General features: G+C 36.2%; 1 protein-coding gene across 13 annotated transcripts in view; it reads right to left on the bottom strand.

The window, feature by feature from the left end:
- TANC2 (tetratricopeptide repeat, ankyrin repeat and coiled-coil containing 2) overlaps positions 1–21,498 on the bottom strand; it is a 361,287-nt gene that overhangs the window by 136,907 nt on the left and 202,882 nt on the right. For all 13 annotated transcript variants that reach the window (XM_032429357.1, XM_032429360.1, XM_032429362.1 and 10 more), the window contains 2 exons: positions 15,301–15,449; positions 8,861–9,047 (listed from right to left, as the gene is read on the bottom strand). In XM_032429357.1, coding sequence (XP_032285248.1) covers positions 8,861–9,047; positions 15,301–15,449 — 336 coding nt within the window. The remainder of the gene's footprint in view (positions 1–8,860; positions 9,048–15,300; positions 15,450–21,498) is intronic.

Genomic DNA, 21,498 nt, shown 5'->3' with positions numbered 1-21,498 from the left:
AATAGTTCCTAACCTTTTTACCACCAAACATAATGCTGTACCTTCCCCAATGAGATTATTATGGATTCCACAGCATTATTTTATAATTTCTAAATGTGTTCAGTGATAGCATATTTATATTATGTGTGTATGTACCTGTATGTGTTTTTTTAAAGCAGATGTATGCTCCTTATCCTAATTTCTGAAAATTCTCTAATTTAGAATATATTTAAACTTTTTTTCCAGTAAAATTTGGTAAATATTCAGTAAAAATTAGAAAATAATATTTCATTTGGTGTAAAGATGTGGTGATTCAGCTGGCTTTGTAATTCTTGGAAGAAGCTTAGAGTTCATACAGCTGCTAAGGTCAATATGCTGAATCAAGCCAGAGAATGGAAACTCTTCTTTCCCAGAGGATTTGTCTACATGTAAAATGTCTGCTATTTAACCCCTTACCTTTTATGTTTTTTTGTGTTGTGTCCAACAGAAGTTTTTATTATTAAGTCCCTAATCAAATTTGGCTAAGATTTACCTGTATCTGCGTGGTCTTTGCCTGGTATATATCCCAGAAACACAACCCTTTTCTCCTGATAAACCAGGAGCATATTCAGTATACTGGAATACTACACCTTTACAGGTCTGAGAAAGTAGCAATGGGGTTCACTATTTTCAGTATTTCAAGTAATTTATAAATAATATGTAGCTAGTTAAAACTGGTAGCTAGCTAAAACATCAAACTTCTGCAAACATAGCTAGAATTATATCAAGGGTGATAACAGTAGTTACCTCATTTAAACAGAAGCTTTGGCAGAGATGCATGTTTGATAAATTAAACATGAGAAACTGCTATAATAACAAATAGAGGGATGCTGAAAAATTTTTCAAGACTATGGGATCTATCAAGAAGAATTATGAAAGTCCTGATCAGTGATGGAAAGATTAGAGAAACTGTGAGTTAATTTGTGGTACCCAAAGATGGAATTATTCAGTGGCCTACGGACCCTACTTTAGTTTTATATGATGCACAATGGTCTAGAATCTTAGGGGCACAGAAAGTAAAAATAGACAACTGACACAAAATACCAGAAGTAAAATTCTCTAGGTAACTATTCCCACTTAGGAATTTCGTGCATTTTTGCTTTATTGATGCTTTTCACTGAACCTGGTGACTTTTGGTTAATTCCATTCATCTACCTATCCGATAAATTTTTACTGAGCAATTAATATGTAATCAGGCTACAGGAACAAGATAGGTCCTAAATCCTTAATCCTAGAAGAAGGAGAATTCTGTGACAAAAGAGATTATACACAGAAAAATGAATCACAAAATGAAATGCTATTTTTAATAACAACAGGCTAATGTCTGTATATTATTCAACTTTATGGATGCATCCTATTTTATTCAACCATTCCTCTATGGTGAGACCGCATACAATTTAAGGTCATCAAGGTAACTGAAGCATCAGAGAATGCAGTAATATTTTCATGCATGTGGTTACTAAAAGTTTCAAAAGCCCAAAGCCCATACATGTAGTCTATGTGCCAAGTAAGCTGGCCTAGATTAAGCAAGCACTCATATGTGTGAAGTTTCTATGAATGGACCTGGAAAGGAAGACACGGTTTCTCATTGAAAAATACACATATTTGTTTCCCTAATCTATCATTATTTCTAATAATGACCAGGTGGAACAAAGGATAGGGAGAAAATATTGAGTCTCAAGTAACTGAAAAAATTTTTCTGACACCTTCTCCATTTTCCTTCTTTGATACAGAAAAAAATTGCTACCTCAGTATAGAGTATAAAGAACTGTTTATGTGACATATCTGTTCGTCTTGCCATATAGGCCAGAAAAGAGACAGTGTGAGGAAGAAGGAATCAGGTGTATAAACAGGCTTATTGTGAATAAAATTAACTCTCTATATTTTTAAACCAGTTTTATTGAGGTACAATTTACATACTATAAAATGTACCCACGGTAAATGTACAATTCAATGATTTTTAGCAAATTTATAGATCAGTGCAATCATCACTACAATTTAGTTTTCGAATGTTTCCATAACCCCTAGACGTTCCTTTGTGCCTGTTTGCAGTTAATTTCTGTTCCCCTCCCAGTACCAGGCAACTACTGATTAGCTTTCTGTCTCTATAAATATGCCTTTTCTGGAATTTCATACAAACTGAATCATACAATATGTAGTCCTTATGTTTGAGGTCAATTCATTCTGTAGCATTTATTAATAACTTCGTTCTCTTTATTGCCGAAATAGTATTCCACTGTATGGATAGTCCACATTTTGTGCATCCATTTACCAAGTGATGGATATTTGGATTCTTCCCAGTTTTTGGCTATTATGAATAATGCTTCTTTCTGAGACATGTTTTCATTTCTCTTGGATCTATTCCAAAGAGTGGAATTGCTAGACTGTATGGTAAGTTTATGCTTACTTCATAAGTAATACATGAGGCTAATACGTTCTAGTTTTTCTACATCTTTGCCAATACTTGGTACTTTTTTTGGTAACAGCCATTCTAGTAGGTGAGCAATAGTGTCCGATTGTGGTTTTAATTTGCACTTCTCTAATGACTGATTATAATGAGCATTTTTTTCTGTGCTTATTATTCATGTATCCTGTTTGGTGAAATGTCTATCCAATGTCTTTTGTACATTTTAAAATTGGATTGTTTGCAAACAAAAAGCAGAATCAGACCTATAAATACAGAGAACAAATTGATGGTTGCCAGAGAGAAGGGGTGGGGGATGGGAAAAGTGGGAGAAGGGGAGCAGGAGATACAGGCTTCCAGTTACGGACTGAGTAAGTCACGGAGATGAAAGGCACAGCTTAGGAAATAATAGTCAATGATACTGTAATACCGTCGTGTGGTGGCAGATGGTTGCTGCACTTGCAGTGAGCATGGTATAAGGTATACAGGTGTTGGATCACTACACTGTTCACCTGAAACTAATGTGACACTGTGTGTCAGCTACACTAAAAATTTTTAAAAATATATATATATATGAAAATGGGGCGTCTGGGTGGCTCAGTTGTTAAGCGTCTGCCTTTGGCTCGGGTCATGATCCTCAGGGTCCTGGGATCAAGCCCCGCATCGGGCTCCCTGCTCTGCGGGGAGCCTACTTCTCCCTCTCCCACTCCCCCTGCTTGTGTTCCCTCTCTCTCTGTGTCTCTCTGTCAAATAAATAAAATCTTTAAATATCTATCTATAAAATAAAATTGGTTTGTCCGTCTTCTATAATATTTTAAAACTAATAGGACTAATTTTTTTTCTTGACTTATTACTCTACTTTTGTTGATAGAGACTAAATTTTTAATGCCACATAATAGTTCTAGGTCATCTATCCTGAGACAGAATTATTTTAGAACTATGCACTCTTCTGTAATAACCAGGACCAGGAGTTTTGAAGTCATACAGACCTGAACCTGAATCTCAACTTTGCGTCTTACTGACTATATGACCTGAGACCAATTATTTTTGAATTTTGGTTTTCTAATTCTAAGAAAGATTATTACACTATTATGTAAGTTATTTTACAAACACTGTATAGTGTATACACTATTATATAAGAGTTATTTTACAACCAGACTGGGCCATTCCCATGCTTATTTCTGGGGTTGCCTGGAAGTCTAGTACTGATTCTTAGCCAAGATAACTAATGATTTATAATTTGCTCTTTAAAGTTTTAAACTCCTCCTGCAGCACCCAAAACTAGTTGTTTATTGACAGCTTACATCTGGAGGACTTAGTTAGACAAACCGACTTGGCTATGGGACCAGAGTGGCATAAAAATCTTCACTGTAAACTTTTGTGGAGCTCTCCTGAAATCAAGATTCCTCATACAAATCTTGGTCATTTATATTCTGGAGACAGAGCACATCCTATTTAAGAAAGAACTTGGAGAGCTGCACTTGAAGAGTCTAGGGTCCTCTGCTTGTTTGCATTCTCTTTTATCTGCTATGCTGTATCTTTATTAAAAGATTTTGTAAGCATTCTCTATCGAGTCTTATGCATCATTTCAATGACATGATCCTGTGAAATCTTTACAACTATTTTCTTATAAGATCATTATAAAGATTAAATAGTGGTACTTGGCTCAACGTTTGTACTCAATAAATGCTGGTTATTATTATTATATTAGTTAGATCAATATGCAAGAGAAATGCTTTGTTAGATCTCCTCGAGCAGTGTCCAGACTTAACAAACATACCACATTATAGCTATTGAAATTTTACTTAGTGCTAAGTAATTAGAGAGGTGGGAAGGATGATGGAGTCACTAGAACAATAAATGGAAAAACTCAGTAATAAAAATAAACCTGCACTTTTCTGAAAACAGGTTGAGGAAAACATGAAAAAATAATTCAAATTATCTACTGTTCAGTTTATGACCCAGAGGGGTAGCTTTTTTATTTTAATTTTTTTGAGTATAATTGACATGCAATATTCCATTAGTTTCAGGTACACAACATAGTGACTCAACATCTCTATAGGTTATGCTATGCTTACTACAAGTGTAGCTACCGTCTGTTACCATATAATGCTATTACAATATCATTGACTATATTCCCTATGCTGTGCCTTTTATCCCCACAACTTATTCACTCCGTAACAGGAAGACTGTATCTCACACTCCCCTTTACCGATGTTGCTCATCCCCATAACCCCTTCCCTCTGGGAGGTATGACTTTTAAAATGTGACAATTTGAATCAAAGAATATACAACATCCTACTGGACTATAGTCATACAGACCTGAACTTGAATCTCAGCTTTGCCTCTTACTGTCTTTGTGACCTGAGACTAATTATTTTTGAATCTCAGTTTTCTAATTCTAAGGAAGATTATTACACTATTATATAAGACAGAATTATTTTACAACTAGACTGGGCCAGCCCTATGCTTATTTCTGGGGTTGCCAGTCTAGTACTGGTTCTTTTTACTTACTAATGTGAAACATTAGGAAAACATAATCACAAACAATGGGCACAGTCAGATACTCCATCTTTGTAGGTGCTAAGTGATATAAGGCTATAGGATAGAAGACCAAATTTGGCAATAAAACCAGGACTTAAAAACATTCTGATATTTGATTAAAAGAAATAATTCAAGAATTATACCATTCTGGAAAGAACCGTGACCTCCAGATAAACAAGAGGAGAAACAAAATGGACCCATGCTTAAATTCATTCTGCTATATAACCATACCAAAAAGGACCATTATTAAAACTTAATATGAAAAAGGAATAGGATAGAAAAATGATATCTATCCCATGGAGGTTACAACTATCAAGATCTTTGCTTGAAGCTATAGATAGATAGATAGATAGATAGATAGATAGATAGATAGATATAGATATAGCTGATAGGAGATTATATGTCATTAGTGGTATCATCTATTAGGCACATACATAAGACTGTTACACTACTAGAGTTATACCAATAAAATTTAAAAAGAGAGTCACAGATATAAAATTACCATACAAATACCTGACAACTGTGTTGGTGACATTTCACCACCTGTTTAAGAAGGGTTATGAATTTGGGGAGGGAAGCTATGATTGGAGCAGAGAATGCTTTCTGTGGTAGAAATTAACTCACATCAGGGGTGAACCCAGACTACACAGAATCAAGTAAGTCACAGTTATTTAAAATATTTTAGAACCCTAGAGAGGAACTTTGTACATTCAGAATACTTAAAAATTTTTTCAGAAAGTCTGCATTTCTAGTATTTCGAATCTTATAACTAGGATTCTACACATTTTGGCAAACTATACGAGTGATACAGTCAGACACATGAATGACTAAAATTCTGATAGTTGTAAGTGGAAAATGCAGTGCATGACAAGGGATCACACTGAACTGACCTATAAAGGAATTTAAAATGCATAAATTAAAACATTTAATAACTTTTGTGCATTTTGCTAATAGGGCAGGATTTAAATACAGAGCACTAATAAACTAATAAACTGCTAATAAGAAATTAACAGTTGAATGGTGGAAAGCAGGTTTAAAAAGTAATTATTATACCACACATTAAATGCCATGACATCTACATGCTCAGGTGTTACTGGGAACATGGAGTAAGAATATATATTGGATAGGAGCGGGAGCGGAAAATTGAAGGGAGGTGGTGGTAGTGGTAGTGGCAGAATACTTAACAAAGTCTTAAAAAATCCATAGGAGTCATTCATATGTAAGAGAGAGATTACAGGCAGAATGCTCAATACGAGCAAAAGCAGAGGAAACAGAGGAAAAAACTGGAATGCATCAGGTAACAATAAAGTCTAATGCGGCTAGAACAATACATACAGGGCTAGAAATAGTGGGACAGAAGGCTGGAGAAATTGGCCATGGTCAGATCAGGAGGGCCTGGGCTTTATTTTACAGGTAAATGGGAGTCAAAGGAGTGATATGATCAGATTTGATTTTCAGGTAGTTCACCATCTACCTTCTAGGTAACGGAAACAAAGGAGTAATTGGTTTTCAGTTAATTCATTTTGGTGGTTGTGTGAAAAACAGACCTGGAAAGGACAAGATGAAAAGCAGAAATAACAGTTACATTTGTATTAATCTAAGTCTAAGATAATGAGGACTGCCAAGGCAATACTAAGAAAGACGAAAATAAAACCCAGGGATGAGAAATTTGGGTAGGGGGAAGGAAGGACTCCTCTCAGCTCTCTAGCTCAGGTTCCTGTGTAGGTAGTGAATATTTTGGACAACTTTATACCAGTGAATTTGAAAAAGATAAAAACCATAATGAAGGTGGGGCACCTGGGTGGCTCAGTCGTTAAGCGTCTGCCTTCGGCTCAGGTCATGATCCCAGGGTCCTGGGATCGAGCCCCACATCGGGCTCCCTGCTCGGCAGGAAGCCTGCTTCTCCCTCTCCCACTCCCCCTGCTGTGTTCCCTCTCTCGCTGTGTCTCTCTCTGTCAAAACAAATAAATAAAATCTTTAAAAAAAAAAAAAAAACCATAATGAAGGAAAACAGGTTCAAAAAGAAAGAGAAACATAGAAAGTCCTATAGTATTAAATACAATGAAGCAGTAGTTAGGGGCGCCTGGGTGGCTCAGTCAGTTGAGTGTCCAAGTCTTGGTTTCAACTCAGGTCATGATCTCAGGGTTGTGGGATCAAGCCCTGAGCCAGGCTCCGTGCTCAGTGGGGAGTCTGCCTGGGATTCTCTCTCTCTCTCTCTCTCTCCTTCTGCCCCTTACCCACTCATTCTTTCTCTCTCTCAAAAATAAAATAAATAAATCTTAAAAAAAAAAAAAAGGAGTAGTTAAAAAAATCTTCATGACTATCAGGTCCAGATTATTTTAATCGCAAGTCCTACTAAAGGAGAACTTTGTTCTCCTTTTTCAAGATTGTCTTAGCTACTCAGGGTCCTCTGAGATTCCACATGAATTTTAGGATGGGTGTTTCTATGTCTGCAAAGAACTTTGTTGGGATTATGATAGTAATTTCACTGAATCTGTAGACTGCTTTGAGAAATATTATCACTTTAACAATATTAAGTCTTCCAATCCATGAACACAGAATATATCTTCATTTATTTAAATCTTTTAAAATTTCTTAAGCAATGTTTTGTGTCTAGTGTACTTGTCTTAGTGTACTGTTTAGTGTACAAGTTTCTTACCTTGGTTAAATTTATTCCTAAGTATTTTATTCTTTTTGATGTTATTATAATGGAATTATTTTCTTAATTTTCTTTTTGAATTGTTCATGGTTAGCATGTAGAAATGCAACTGGTTTTTGTGTGTTCATTTTGTATCCTGCAACTTTGCTGTAAAAATATTCTTTTCATCAGGGCACCTGGGTGGCTCAGTGGGTTGGGCATCTGCCTCTGGTTCAGGTCATGATCTCAGGGTCTTGGGATTAAGTCCCACGGCAGGCTCCCTGCTCAGTGGGGAGTCTGCTTACCCCTCTCCCCCCACCCCTCCTTCCCATTTGTGCTCACCTGTGCGTTCTTTCTCTCTCAGATAAATAAAATCTTTAAAAACTATTCTTTTCATTTATTTACTACTTATTTTAAATGAATACATTCACATGTTGATATATACGCACTTAAGTAGTAGAGATATATTTAGTTGCCATGGCATTAATCTCTGCTATACCATCTAAATAAATAAGTATTTTTATTTGATAACTTTTAGAAGGAAGCCAAATGAGGAAGAAATATTTTCTTTACGCCTGGTCTTTTCAGCTTTTGTCATTTGTTGACCAACCTCTCCTCATCCCTTCGCTGAACCTTTTATCTTCTTTGGCCTTGCTCCAATTCTTCTATTTGTCTGACTACTCCTGTCCACTGGCTCATTCTCCCACCTCTAATTTCCTGCTCAATTTGAACATGCCCTAAGATTCTGTGCTCATTCCTGTTTTCTTCTCTGTGCATTCCCTTTCTTCAGATTCCTCATTTCCCAAAACTTCACTCATTTCCATTTGACTGACTCCCCTTAATAAGTATACAATAAGCAATACATATACGAAGAACTAAGAACCTCCATTAAACTCTACTAGTTCAGTGAGGAATGAACATTTTCTGAACCACTTCTGTTGGCAGATAGATGAATTTACAGGGAGAAGTAGACAAAACTTTTTCTATCCACCCCTTCTTTTGTCAGGTAATATCTTTAAAGGAGTGGTTAAGCAGGGAGGGATAGCTTTCATTTTGTTTACCTTTATTTCTCTCTCCAGCATCATTAAAAAGAAAAGGACACATTCTATATATATCTCTCTCAACAATTCAAACACAGAATTTCTGAAAATACGTAATTATTTTAAAAAGAAAAAAACACAGATTTTTTGAAAATATGTAATTATTTTAAAAAGAAAAAAAACCCCGCAAAATGATTAATGTAAAAATCAACTCACCAATAATGCCGCTATCTCTGCTTTCAAGGGTAGAGGTTGGGCTGGTAACAGCCCCATAGCTGCAGTCCTTGGCAGTTGCACTTGAACTGACTGGTGGGAGGGTGGAGCACGGGCTGCTGGCTGGTGGGGAGGCAGTACTACTAGTCAAGGTGGAACAGGGACTTATCCGCTGCGTGATTGCTGAGGTCTGAAAAATTGGAATGAAAAACAAGATAAACTGATTGCTGTTAAAGTAAAATGTATCTTATGGCAAAACATATGCTTTGATGAGAAAAAGGACAAAATCTACATACATAGCTTTTACATCTACTAGGTACTAGTTGTTTTTTGCCTTCTAGGATAAGAGATTCTGCATCATACAATTAAGGTGCAACCTGATAAATTTTTTTTTTTTTTAAAGATTTTATTTATTTATTTGAGACAGAGAGAATGAGAGAGAGAGAGCACATGAGAGGGGGGGGAGGGTCAGAGGGAGAAGCAGGCTCCCTGCCGAGCAGGGAGCCCGATGCGGGACTCCAGGATCATGACCTGAGCCGAAGGCAGTCGCTTAACCAACTGAGCCACCCAGGCGCCCAAGGTGCAACCTGATAAATTTAACATAAGCAGAGGCTGTGGCCAGTTTTTCCACCTAAGAAATTTCTAGTGACAAATATTCTTTATCACTGCCATGAATTCATAGAAGGATTTTTAATTAACTACAAGTTGTCCTTGCTTTTTCCTATCAATAAAACTATTCTGAAGGCTTAGAACTTAGTCTTGTTAATACTTTTCTTCGGATTGAAAAAAAATAAAATCTGCAGCCAAGGAGAAATAAAAATAAGGCTCTTAATGCAAATAAGCATTTTTTTCGATACATAGGTGGCTGCCCTGAGACAGTAAATGAATGCAGAGAAAATGCCTTATCCTAAAAGTCTACCTAAAAAATAGATCAAAAACAATGTTCATTTAAAGCAAAACTTAATAATTTCTCTGTAGAAACTGATTATAGGCTGAGATTGCTTTGTATCTTGAATGATTCTTATATCTGAGGTCACCTCAGTTTAAAGTTTTTGACGGGAAGGAATGAATAATCACCAAAAAGATTGGTGGCAATATATCCTGGCTTACCTAGTTTAATGAAAATCTACTTTTCTTTAGCTCTTTCTACCCAAATAAATTGTGAAAATAATGAATAAAAGTATATATTTTTTCAAACACTAAAAAAATTTTACCCTTTTAAAATAGTAAGTGATCAGTGACAAAATTACTTGAAGGAACACTAATGATATAATGGGTATTAAAGAGGGCACGTTCTGCATGGAGCACTGGGTGTTATGCACAAACAATGAATCATGGAACACTACATCAAAAACTAATGATGTATTGTATGGTGATTAACATAACAATGAATGAATGAATGAATAAAGAAAGAAAAAGAAAGAAAGAAAGAAAGAAAGAAACCTTTCAACTTCTTTACCTATAGATCACTATTCACATTCTCTCCACTAAAATTGAAGATTTACATTTAACAACTTGACTGGAAAATGTGTTAATCACTAAATATGAGAAAATTAAGGCTCTTTTACGCACCCTAAAATAAGTTTCAGATACACTCCCTTGTATTTAATCACATGTGTTGAATCCAGGTTTTGATTTTAATTTAAATGCTATAACTAGGTCATAAAGGCTATATTCAACTTAAAGCACAAGTGACATTCTCAGAACCTTGCAATGAAGCAAATCGTTTCAACTGTATTAATAATATTAGGAACTGATTTTTGTTAGTCATACCATAAGCCCTCTGATCTATGCCATTTCTCTTCTACCTATATTTTTTCTCCAGAGGAGGGGGTAGTTTCAATTTCTTTGTAATCTCCTCTATTTTTATAAAATGATGTTGGCTTACCAAAGCAATGAGTTTTAACTGGGCATGTAGTAGAATCACCTATGGAACGTAAAAAAGCAAGCTCCCCAATGAAATTGACAGATACAGAGCTCCACACCCCAGACTTACTGAATCAGAATCCTCCCTAGTTAGAATCTAACATGGCAATTTTTAACCTCCTCACTCTCAGTTTAAAAAAATATGTGGGTAGATGAAATGAACTATACTAGGGTTTTTTTTTTTTTACATTAAATATATCTATAGTCATTCCATATTGAAAAAGTTCCATTTTAGTATGAATCTGAATCTATTACTTCCATAGCAACTCATTTCCATTTTTAGACAAGATTCTCAGTCTGTTCTTTGAGAAAGGAAACTGTATTATATACATAATACAGCCAATGTGGAGGTTAAGCCCAAAAGACACTATTCTTACTACAAGTTGTCTTCTACAAAATAAAGCTTATATCACAGAATGTATGCTTTAAAAGCTTTAACTGTAAAAGCAAAGCTTAAAGATCAAGCCGTTTAGAAAGTAGAAATTTGCTCATGGCTTATGAATTAAAAAGCAGGCCTCCTCTTTATTTAAGGAAGCTAGTTAATGAGATACAGAAATCTCTTCTAGGCACCAAAAGACAACATTAACCATTCTCCATGCTTTAAGCTAAAATGGACCTCTAATTAAACCACTCCGCTTATAAAATCTTTCAGTGGTTTTTCCATTGTGTTCTCTGGAAGGATCCCAAAGGATCCTTCTTAAAGGTCTCTTAAAGGTTCTACAATTATACAAGGTAAGAACCTGATGATGGAATTCCTAAAGTATATCCTACCACTCCAGAAATTACTGAGTGAAGAAAATATAGTGGTTGGTTGAATATCACTTTCAGTACTTTGTCTTTTGTAGAAAAATGATACATGCTGACTTGCCTGTGCTGGATTCTGTCCTTTCTAGTATAATTCTGAGGATGCTATTACCCTCAGGCCTTCCTAAACAAAGCAATCTATCTTTGTTAGCATGCTGTTTAGCTCGGAAGAAAGTCACCAAATGAACATGACCTCCTAATTCTTAATAACCTTCCTAAGACTAGGAATTCCAATGATCAATTTAGTCACTTCCTTCTGTGGTTCCAAGATAGTTTCATGGTATATTACATTCCCAGAAGGCAATCATTAATAATATTTTACATTTGTTCAATGCTTTACAGTTTAAAAAAATTTAATATTATTTCATTTATTCCTTTTCAACCAAGTATAAGGCAAAATGAATATTACTTCCCCCATAGAGAAATGTGAATAAGAAACTGCCCTAAAGAATGAAAGCTATCAAATAATTGCCCCAAATCATAGTTCTTGCAATATATTTATATACTAATTATACTGCATAGTATTTTACACCTTTTATTTATATGGCATTTTACAGCTTACAAAGTAATTTCATATTCGTGATTTACCTTGATCCTCACAACAATCCTGTCAGGTGTTATTATTTCATATTACACTGAAACACTATGGTGCAGCTGTTAAGAACAGAGGTTGTAAAAGCAGACTGTCTGGATTTGAATACTATTCCATCACTTTGTGGCACTGTGTTTCCACTTTTTTATCTGAAATCTGGAGTATCAATGGACCCTACCACACTGGGGTATAAGGAAGCTTAAGCAAAATAGTTCAAATAAAACAATTAGTACAATGATTAGCATGTAGGAAGCATTTCATAAATGTCAGATGTTATTACCTATGAAAAACCTAAAGCTCAGAGAGGTTAAGTGAATGTCCGAATTTACAAAGTCATAGGTGGTAGAGTTGCAAGTAGGGCACAGATTTTCTACTTCCTGGTTCAGGGACTTTTCTTTTTTCTTTCTTTCTTTTTTTTAATTGAAGTAGTTTAAGTTATACTCTGCTCACCACAAATGTAAGTGACTTTTCTATTATTAGAAACAACAGGATCCTTGGCAAATACTCATTATGTTCCTTGGTCATCACTAGAATAGTCACATTTTAACTTTACATGAATATCAAGAAATAAAAAGTAAAAAATAAAAATGGATGTTTTACTTATACCAATATCAAAAAGGCCCTCAGCATATATCATTCCCATTTTTTATTCACAGGGCATAGCATACCAACACAGTTACTGATTAAAAAAAAAAAAACCCATCAATCCCTGCCATCATGAAGCTTACACTCTTGTATGAGATACAGACAAGAAAACAAAAACAAAAACCCACAACTAAATCTGGAGTGTAATAAATTAATGGTTAAGAGCTATAAAGGAAATAAAGCAGCAGGATAAGGGGGTACAGAGGTAGGCAGGTGCTATTAGAAACAGCAGTTAAGGAAGGCTTCCCGGAAGAGGTAACATCTGAGCAGAGCACTGAATAAAGCAAGCAAGTGTTATGCGGGAAGCGCTTCCCAGTACTAAAGGAATGTTCTGTGTCAGAGGAATGTCAGGAAGGCCAGTGTCGCTGCAGAGCCGCAGGTGAAAGGGAGGGGGGTAGGCAGTGTAGGAGAGGTAGCAGCAAGAGGTCAGACCAGGCAGTGCCTTTCTGACCATGCTGAAGATTTTAGATTTAATTCTAAATGTGATGGGAAAACAGTGGAAGATCGAGAGCACAGAAGCAAAAAGATCGGATCCCCATTTTACAAGGATCACTCTGGTTACTGTGTGAACAGACTACAGAGGAGCAAGAGTGGCAGCAGAGACCTATTAGGAGGCTATTTATTCATTCAGTAAATATCTACTGAGCACCTACCAATGCTAGACCCTATTCTAGATGCAGAGGATACAGCAGTAACGAGAACAGGCAAAAGTTCCAGGCCTTACAGTCCAGTAACCGTCGCAGTAGCCCGGGCAAGAGAGGACAGTGACATGGACTCAGGTGTAGCAGTGGAAGTAAAGAGAAGGGAGCAGATTCAGAATATATTTTGCAGACAAAGCCTATACGATTTGCTGAAAGAGTGAATGTGTAATCTGACAGAGAAAACTCAAGAATGGCTCCAACGCTTTTGTCCGAAGCATGAAGGTGATACAAACTACTCTGAGAGAAAACACTGCAGAAGGAACAGGTTCTGGGAAAAAAATGTAAGGCTTCAGTTTTCGACATGTTAGGTTTGAGCTGCATCTTGGACACACAGGTAGAAAAGGGAGTAGCTGGAAATATACTGGAGAGTTCAGGGGAAAGGCAGGGCCAGAGGCAATTCAGGAGTTAAGAGTATTAAAAAAAAAAAAAAAAAGAATGGAGGAGTTTCAATATGATTAGAATCTCCAGGCATCTGAATTTTATAAAAACTGCCCAAGTGATTATAATGTGCAGCCAGCAAAACCAATGACTGAGGGAATGAGGACGTAGAGAAGTCTCAGGAGAGAGCTCTAGAACACCTGAACATTATCCACATGATCTATAAATATATCCAAATAATCCTTGAAGACTCTATTATTTTATGACAAAACTAACATAGGATATAAAATCTTCACAAATATTTGTTAAGAATAGACAAGACAAATTCAAATTGTCATCTTCTAGAATAAAAGGATTCACTACAGGACATATATTTTAAAGATGAAGACCACACAAATGAATTTGAGTCTACTTCCTTTGCTACATTTAAACTAAAAAATAGCTAAAAGAAAAAAAAAATCTACGAAAGAAAATTTTTTTCAAATTGCTGATTATTTTTAAGTTTCTGACATGAATATTTAGATAATTAATTTTTCAGATTTTCACTTTTCTAATATATATATTCAAAACTAAAAATTTTGGGGGTGCCTGGGTGGCTCAGTTGGTTTAGCGTCTGCCTTTGGCTCAGGTCATGATCCTGGGGTCCTGGGATCGAGCCCCGCATTGGGCTCCCTGCTCTTCGGGAAGCCTGCTTCCCACTCTCCCTGCTTGTGTTCCCTCTTCCACTGTGTCTCTGTCAAATAAATAAAATCTTTAAAAAAAAAACCAAAAACTAAAAATTTTTGAGCACCTCTTTAAGTTTTATATACTACAAATACATACTATAAATTCTGTTATATTTCGTTCTTATTTCAGTTTAAAATATTATCTAATTTCTTGTGATTTCTTTTTTGACTGAAAGGCTATTTAGAAGTATATTAATAGCCAAACATTTGGGGGATTTTCTAAATTATCTTGTAGCTAACATTTTCAAGGTTATCATTTTGTAATTGATTAATTCTACTACGATCACAGTAATTGTAATCCGAAATTTACTGAGACCTGGTCAGCATATTGTCAATTTGGTAAATAATCCACATGTACCTGAAAACGATGTATATTCTATAATTTCTGGGTGCAGTGCCCATATAAATGTCAATTCTGTTTCTTGGCTTATGCACTTATTTACTTCCTCATTCATTCCGTAAATGAATCAAAACTTTAAACCTAAGAATGAAACTAAAAGGTGTTTCATAAACTAAAGAAATACAGTGATGATGGAAAATTAAGCTATATCTTCAGGCCTCAAAAGTTGTTCAACAATTGGGATACGCACATACACACACCCTGCAACATTTTTCCTGGTATAATATAGGCTGATTTATTCCACGTTTCGCAGGTGACAGCAAGCAGTTTACCTGATTTTCATCCTGTACTTCCATGTTGTATTGGTCACCTGGCTGAACTTCCGTCACTTTCTCTCCAAGGAGGAAACCCAGACGAGTCATGAGTGTGTTTGCTGCTTCATCTACAGATGGAGGGGGACCAAGTTCCTGTTCAGCATCACCTGTAACAGGCAGACATTGAAACACATGAATCTTTCAAAATAAAATGGCCTTGTCCTGCAACTATTCTTACATTCCCTTCATTTTTGTTCTAAATCCAAAATTACCAGGTCCCTGCCTAGAAGTGGATTTTCCCACTTTTGCATATTATAATTGATATATCGTTTACTCGGATTATCCTCAATGTATCTACTTGAAACCTGGGTTTGAGAGAATGTTTGTAATTTACTGAATAGAAGATGTTTCCTATTTCTTTGGCAGTTAGGTTTCCAATTCAGTCCTAGTCTTGGGACGTGGCTCCTGCCACAATCCCCACCTTCATTCAGGTTCTTTTATCTTTTTCTTTTCTCTTATAGTTTGTGTAAATATTCTTTTTTCAAAAGATTTAAAAAAAATTTTTTTTAAAGATTTTATTTATTTATTTGACACAGAGAGACACAGCGAGAGAAGGAACACAAGCAGGAAGAGTGGGAGAGGGAGAAGCAGGCTTCCCGCCAAGCAGGGAGCCTGATGCAGGGCTCGATCCCAGGACCCTGGGATCATGACCTGAACCGAAGGTAGTTGCTTAACGACTGAGCCACCCAGGCGCCCCTCTTTTTTCAAAAGATTTTGAAATTAGTTCTTATAAAAAAGGTTATAAAAAAGTTTCAAGAATAGTACAAAGAACATTTTTTTCCCTTAACCATTTGAAAGTATAAACATGATGTCCCATCATCCCCAGTTAGTATGAGTCCTATAAACAAGGACATTCTCGTACATAATCACAGCAACAGCACAGACCTCAGGAAACTAACATTTGGCATTATTATGATCGCACCCACAGATGCCATTTAAATTTTGTCCCAGTAATGTGCTTTCTAGCAAAAGGATCCATTTCAGGGTTAGGCAGTGCATTTCATTCTCAGTTCTCTTGTATCTCTTTTAATTTGAAACAGCTCATCAGTCTTTTCTTAACTTTCATGACCTTGACACTTCTGAAGATTACAGGCCAGTTGTTTTGCACAATGTCCCTCAATTCAAATTTATCTCCTGTTACCTTATGATTTGACTTAGGTTATGCATTTTTGGCAGAGCTATCACAAAAGTGATGCTGTGTTAACTTAGATCACTTTGTTATAGTAGTGTTTGCTAGATTTTGCGGCTCTAAAACTACACTTTTTCTCTTTGTAATTAATAAGTATGTTGTGGAGGGACACTTTGGGTCTACGTAAATACATCCTACTTCTCAACAAATTTTTAAATTAAAAAAATGTTTGCAATAAAATATATATACCAAGATTTTCCATTTTAACCATTTTTACATGTACAATTCAGTGGCATTAAGTTCATTCACAGTGTTGTATGGCCACCGCCACTGTCCATTTACAGAAATTTTTCATCTTCCCCCAAAGAAACTCTGTACCCATTAAATAAAAACTTCCCATTCCCCCCTCTTACTAGCCCCAGCTAATCTCTATCCTATTTTCTATCTCTATGAATTTGCCTATGCTCGGTACCATATAAGTGGAACCACACAATATTTGTCTTTTTATGTCTTGCCTATCTGACTTTGCATGTTTTCAAGGGTCATCCATGTTGTAGCATGTATCAGAATTTCATTCCTTTTTATGAATAAATAATATTCCATTGTATGTATATTGCCATAGTTTATTCAACTGATGCTGCAGACTTGGGGGTTGTTTCCATCTGTTGGATATTATGAATAATGATAGTATGGACACTGGTGTAAAAGTATCAGTCTGACTCCTCAATGAAATTTTACCCACTGTCTTTTAGCATTCACTAATGTTTCTTGGTTGAACTAATTACTATCATGCCAAATAGTGATTTTTCTAAACACATCATTCTTTCTACAGCTTAGTTTCTTTTCCTTACCTATTTATCTGAACTCAATGATTCCTGTATATTCAGTGAGTTATAATCTCTTACTATCATTATTTATGTTGTTGTTTCAACTGTCCCAGATTTGGCCAGGTTAAGCCCTTTCAGTTTGGCTCTTGTAACCTTTTGACACACCTGTGTCATCTTCTGAGCACTTCTTTTCTTTGGGAAAGTAAGAGATGTTCCAGGCTCATCTTTTACATCCCCTGCCCTACTTGTAGAATCAGATGCTTTTCCAAGAAGCCCTGGTTCTTTTTAGTGGAGAAAGGCATTTAGAATATCAGGTATGCTCACTGCTTTTAGGATGCCACTGTCCTCCAGGTCCACTGGGACCGAGGTAGGCAGTATAATCATGCACATACATACATGTATATATACACACAACGTTCACATATCCTTATATTCATTTTCATTTGTAAATCTGTATACAAACACACCCCCAAAAGTTCCTGGTGATGCTCTAATTCCAGTTTAGTACCATAAGGTTAATTCTAGGTTTTATTTTTCCCCAAACTTTTTTTTTCCAAAGTTGTAAACTTGTTCTCCAACAGTGAGAAATCTCTCACTATCCTTACTTAATCTGTTCCACCTTCAAATACAAATGTCTGCTGCTCACTGCCACCCTGCACACAAACGCTCTACTCCCCCTGCTTGGGGTCCTACACCATGCCACATGGGCCCAACTAGCACTTCCCCCACAGTCAGGGTCATTTTTTATTTTTTATTTTTTTAAAGAGAGAGAGCGTGCGCATACGAGAGTGGGGGATAGGGACAGAGGGAGAGAGAATCTCAAGCAGACTCGCCATTGAGCACAGAGACTGATGCGGGGCTCAATCCCACGACCCATGAGATCATGACCTGAGCCGAAACCAGAGTCAGATGTTTAACCAACTGAGCCACCTAGGTGCCCCCAGGGTCATTTTTTAAAAACTGATATATAATTCACATACCATAAACTCTATCCTCTTAAAGTGTATAATTCAGTGGCTTTTAGTCTATTCATAAGGTTATGCAACACCATCACTTTCTAATACCAGAATATTTTAATCACTCCAAAAAGAAACCCCATTAAAGTTCATTTTTGCGCTGAAATTTAGACCCCCCCCCTCCAATTTCTGATCGCTGGTATTCATTTTAATCCTCTGTCTCCACACTGCTACATTCTTTTCATACAATTTGTTTTTTAGGTTCTTTTTCTCTTTAGGCTATTTTTCAGTGGTCACCAACTTTAGGAATTATTCTTTTTCAAATTCACTGAGGAATGCTAAACAAAGTCAGTATTAGGTTTCTCCTTGGACTCACCATCAAGATAAATTTCTTTCCAAATAGAGAATTTATAATTGCTTCTTAGCCTTTGGCTAAGATCAAGTACAAACAGAGAACAAAAAGGAGTCAGGGAACATAGTATGATCTACTCTAAATGTAATGTAGAAATAATTTATTTAAGTTGCCTATTTATAGTAACTTGATTCATGGTCAACATTTTTTCAGATTTTGTTTTCATTCAGATACATTTAGTCTAACTTTATAAAAATCCACAGTGGCACAGATCCTACAGGACATTACAAAAATCTTTTTTTTGGAGAGAGACATGTCCTGTCAACGCAGTAAGCATTAGCTATAATATCATATGGTTTGATGTCAAAATATAATACCTTCTTAATTTTTTAGGATATTCAGTCTTAAACATTAAACCACTCCATGATGGCAAGAAAGTGTGATTTACATTGTTATTATTCAGTTTACATTTACATTTATATTATCTACTAAAGCTATAACCTAGGGGTCAGAGGAAGGGACTATATGTGTATTTTTGTATACTATTATTGAACTCAAGTGTCCCATCTGTGGAAAATCTATATAGAACTTTCATTGAATTTATGTCAGAGTAGAAAAACAGGCTCTATTTTCTCTTCCCTATGTCCTCTCCGAGAGTCAACAAAAATAGATTTCTCTGCCACAGAACAGATATAATAGAATCAATAGGGTTATTTTTTTTTAAGATTTTATTTTATTTGACAGAGAGAGAGACAGCGAGAGAGGGAACACAAGCAGGGGGAGTGGGAGAGGGAGAAGCAGGCTTCCTGCCGAGCAGAGAGCCTGATGTGGGGCTCGATCCCAGGACCCTGGGATCATGACCGAAGGCAGACGCTTAACGACTGAGCCACTCAGGCGCCCCAATAGGGTTATTTTTATTCACAAATATTTTTTAAGTTTACATGGTCCTTGCTGCCCCCCACCCCAAGAATGACAGCTTCTTATTCCTTAATAAAAAGGTAACTGCTATATTCAAATTGATGAATTACCCTTTTCCCCTTCTATAGATTAAACTAGCTAAGGTTTTCCAAATTCTTCTTAGCATAGATTCCTGACCTCTAGATATTCTGGGGCTCCATTTCATTTTCTTCTAGGAGGCTATTCTGATAATTATCAAGTATTTTCTATGTACTAGGTACTATGAGGATTTATATAACGTGGAGGAGGTACAGTCATTGACTTTAAAAAGTTTATAATCTGTGGAAAATAAGACATTAGATTATACGATTCATTTATTTAACATATGGTGCTTACTATGTACAAGTCATCGAACACTTTACAAAAATTAACTTACTTAGTCTTTATAACAACTTTATGAAATAGGTATCATTACACTCATTTTACAGATGAGAAAACTTAGGCACAAGCAATAAATGGTAGAGCCAGGTTTAGAACCCAGGCTCCCTGCCTCCAGAATCAATGCTCCCAACTAGTATGTTATACGGCTCCCTCACTGGAAAGTAATGTTATAAATAGTGAGAATGTCTAAATAAGAGACAACTTATTAACAGGCATATTGCTTATATGCGATATTGTGATATAATGAGAAATACATATCTGGTCCTTGTTCCCAGTTGTTGGAACAGGGTTCCTAAACTCTTAGAATTTCCTGAGTGACTGGTGAGAGAAGCATCTTTTGTTTTTCATAAGCCCTTTTGAGGTGGCTCTTAGTGGGCCACTAAACAACTGTGGGATGGAGGCTAGTTACCAGAGAACCAACCATGTTATTAGAAGGTTGGAACTTTCACGCCCACTCCCCAACCTACAGGGAGGGGAAAAGGGGCTGAAGTTGAGTTAATCAGCCATGGTCAGTGATTAATCAATCATGCCTACATAATGGAACTTCCATGAAAATACTTAACAATAAGGTTTGGAGAGTTTCTAGGTTGATTAACACATCCACATGCTGGGAGGATGGTGCACCTAAACCCCACAAGGACCGAAGCTCCTGTGCTCAGGACTTTTCTGGACCACCCCTCATGTACCTCTTCATCTGACTGTTCATTTGTATCATTAAAGATATCCCTTATGAGGGGTGCCTGGGTGGCTCAGTTGGTAAAGCGTCTGACTGTTGATCTCAGCTCAGGTCTTGATCTCAGGGTCATGAGTTCAAGCCCTGTGTTGGGCATGGAGCTTACTTAAAAAAAAAAAAAAAAAAAGATATCCCATATGAAAAACTGGTAATACTCAAGTGTTTTCCTGGGTTCTGTGAGCCATTTTGTGATTTTGAGACTATCATACAGAAGGAATTATATTTGAGATTGGCTTTTAAAAAATTCAGCATAATGCTTTTAAGATCCATTCAAATTGTTGCCTGTTTCAATAGTTTGTTCCTGTTTCTTTTTTTTCTGAGTAGTAGTAATACATTGCACTGATGTACCACATTTTGTTTAACCATTCACCCACTGAAGGACATTTGGGTTGTTTTCAGTTTCTGGATATTCTGAATAAAGCTACTACAAACATTCATGTATAAGGTTTTGAGTGAACATAAGCTCTAGTAGATAGAGACCAGGAATTCTGCTAAACATACTACATTGTACAAGAGCGCTCCCCATAACGAAGATTCTCTAGCCTCAACAGCAACAGTACTGAGGCTGAGAAACCCTGAAACACCTTATCCTTTAAAATTTGTCAAACTGGAACACTACATCAAAAACTAATGATGTAATGTATGGTGATTAACATAATAAAATAAAAAAACAAATTTGTCAAACTGGATGTACTCTCAACACAGAGTGTTCAACCTGTTATTTCTTTTTCTTTCTTTTTTTTTTTTTTGAGAGAGAGAGCACGTAAGAGTTGAGGGGGGAGGGAGGGGGAGAGAGAGAGAGAGAGAGAGAGAGAGAGAGA

Source organism: Phoca vitulina, unplaced genomic scaffold (genome assembly GCF_004348235.1).
Source record: "Phoca vitulina isolate PV1807 unplaced genomic scaffold, GSC_HSeal_1.0 scaffold41, whole genome shotgun sequence".
Taxonomy (NCBI): domain Eukaryota; kingdom Metazoa; phylum Chordata; class Mammalia; order Carnivora; family Phocidae; genus Phoca; species Phoca vitulina.
Note: the sequence above shows the minus strand (reverse complement) of the source record. Positions and strands in the feature narration are given on the sequence as shown.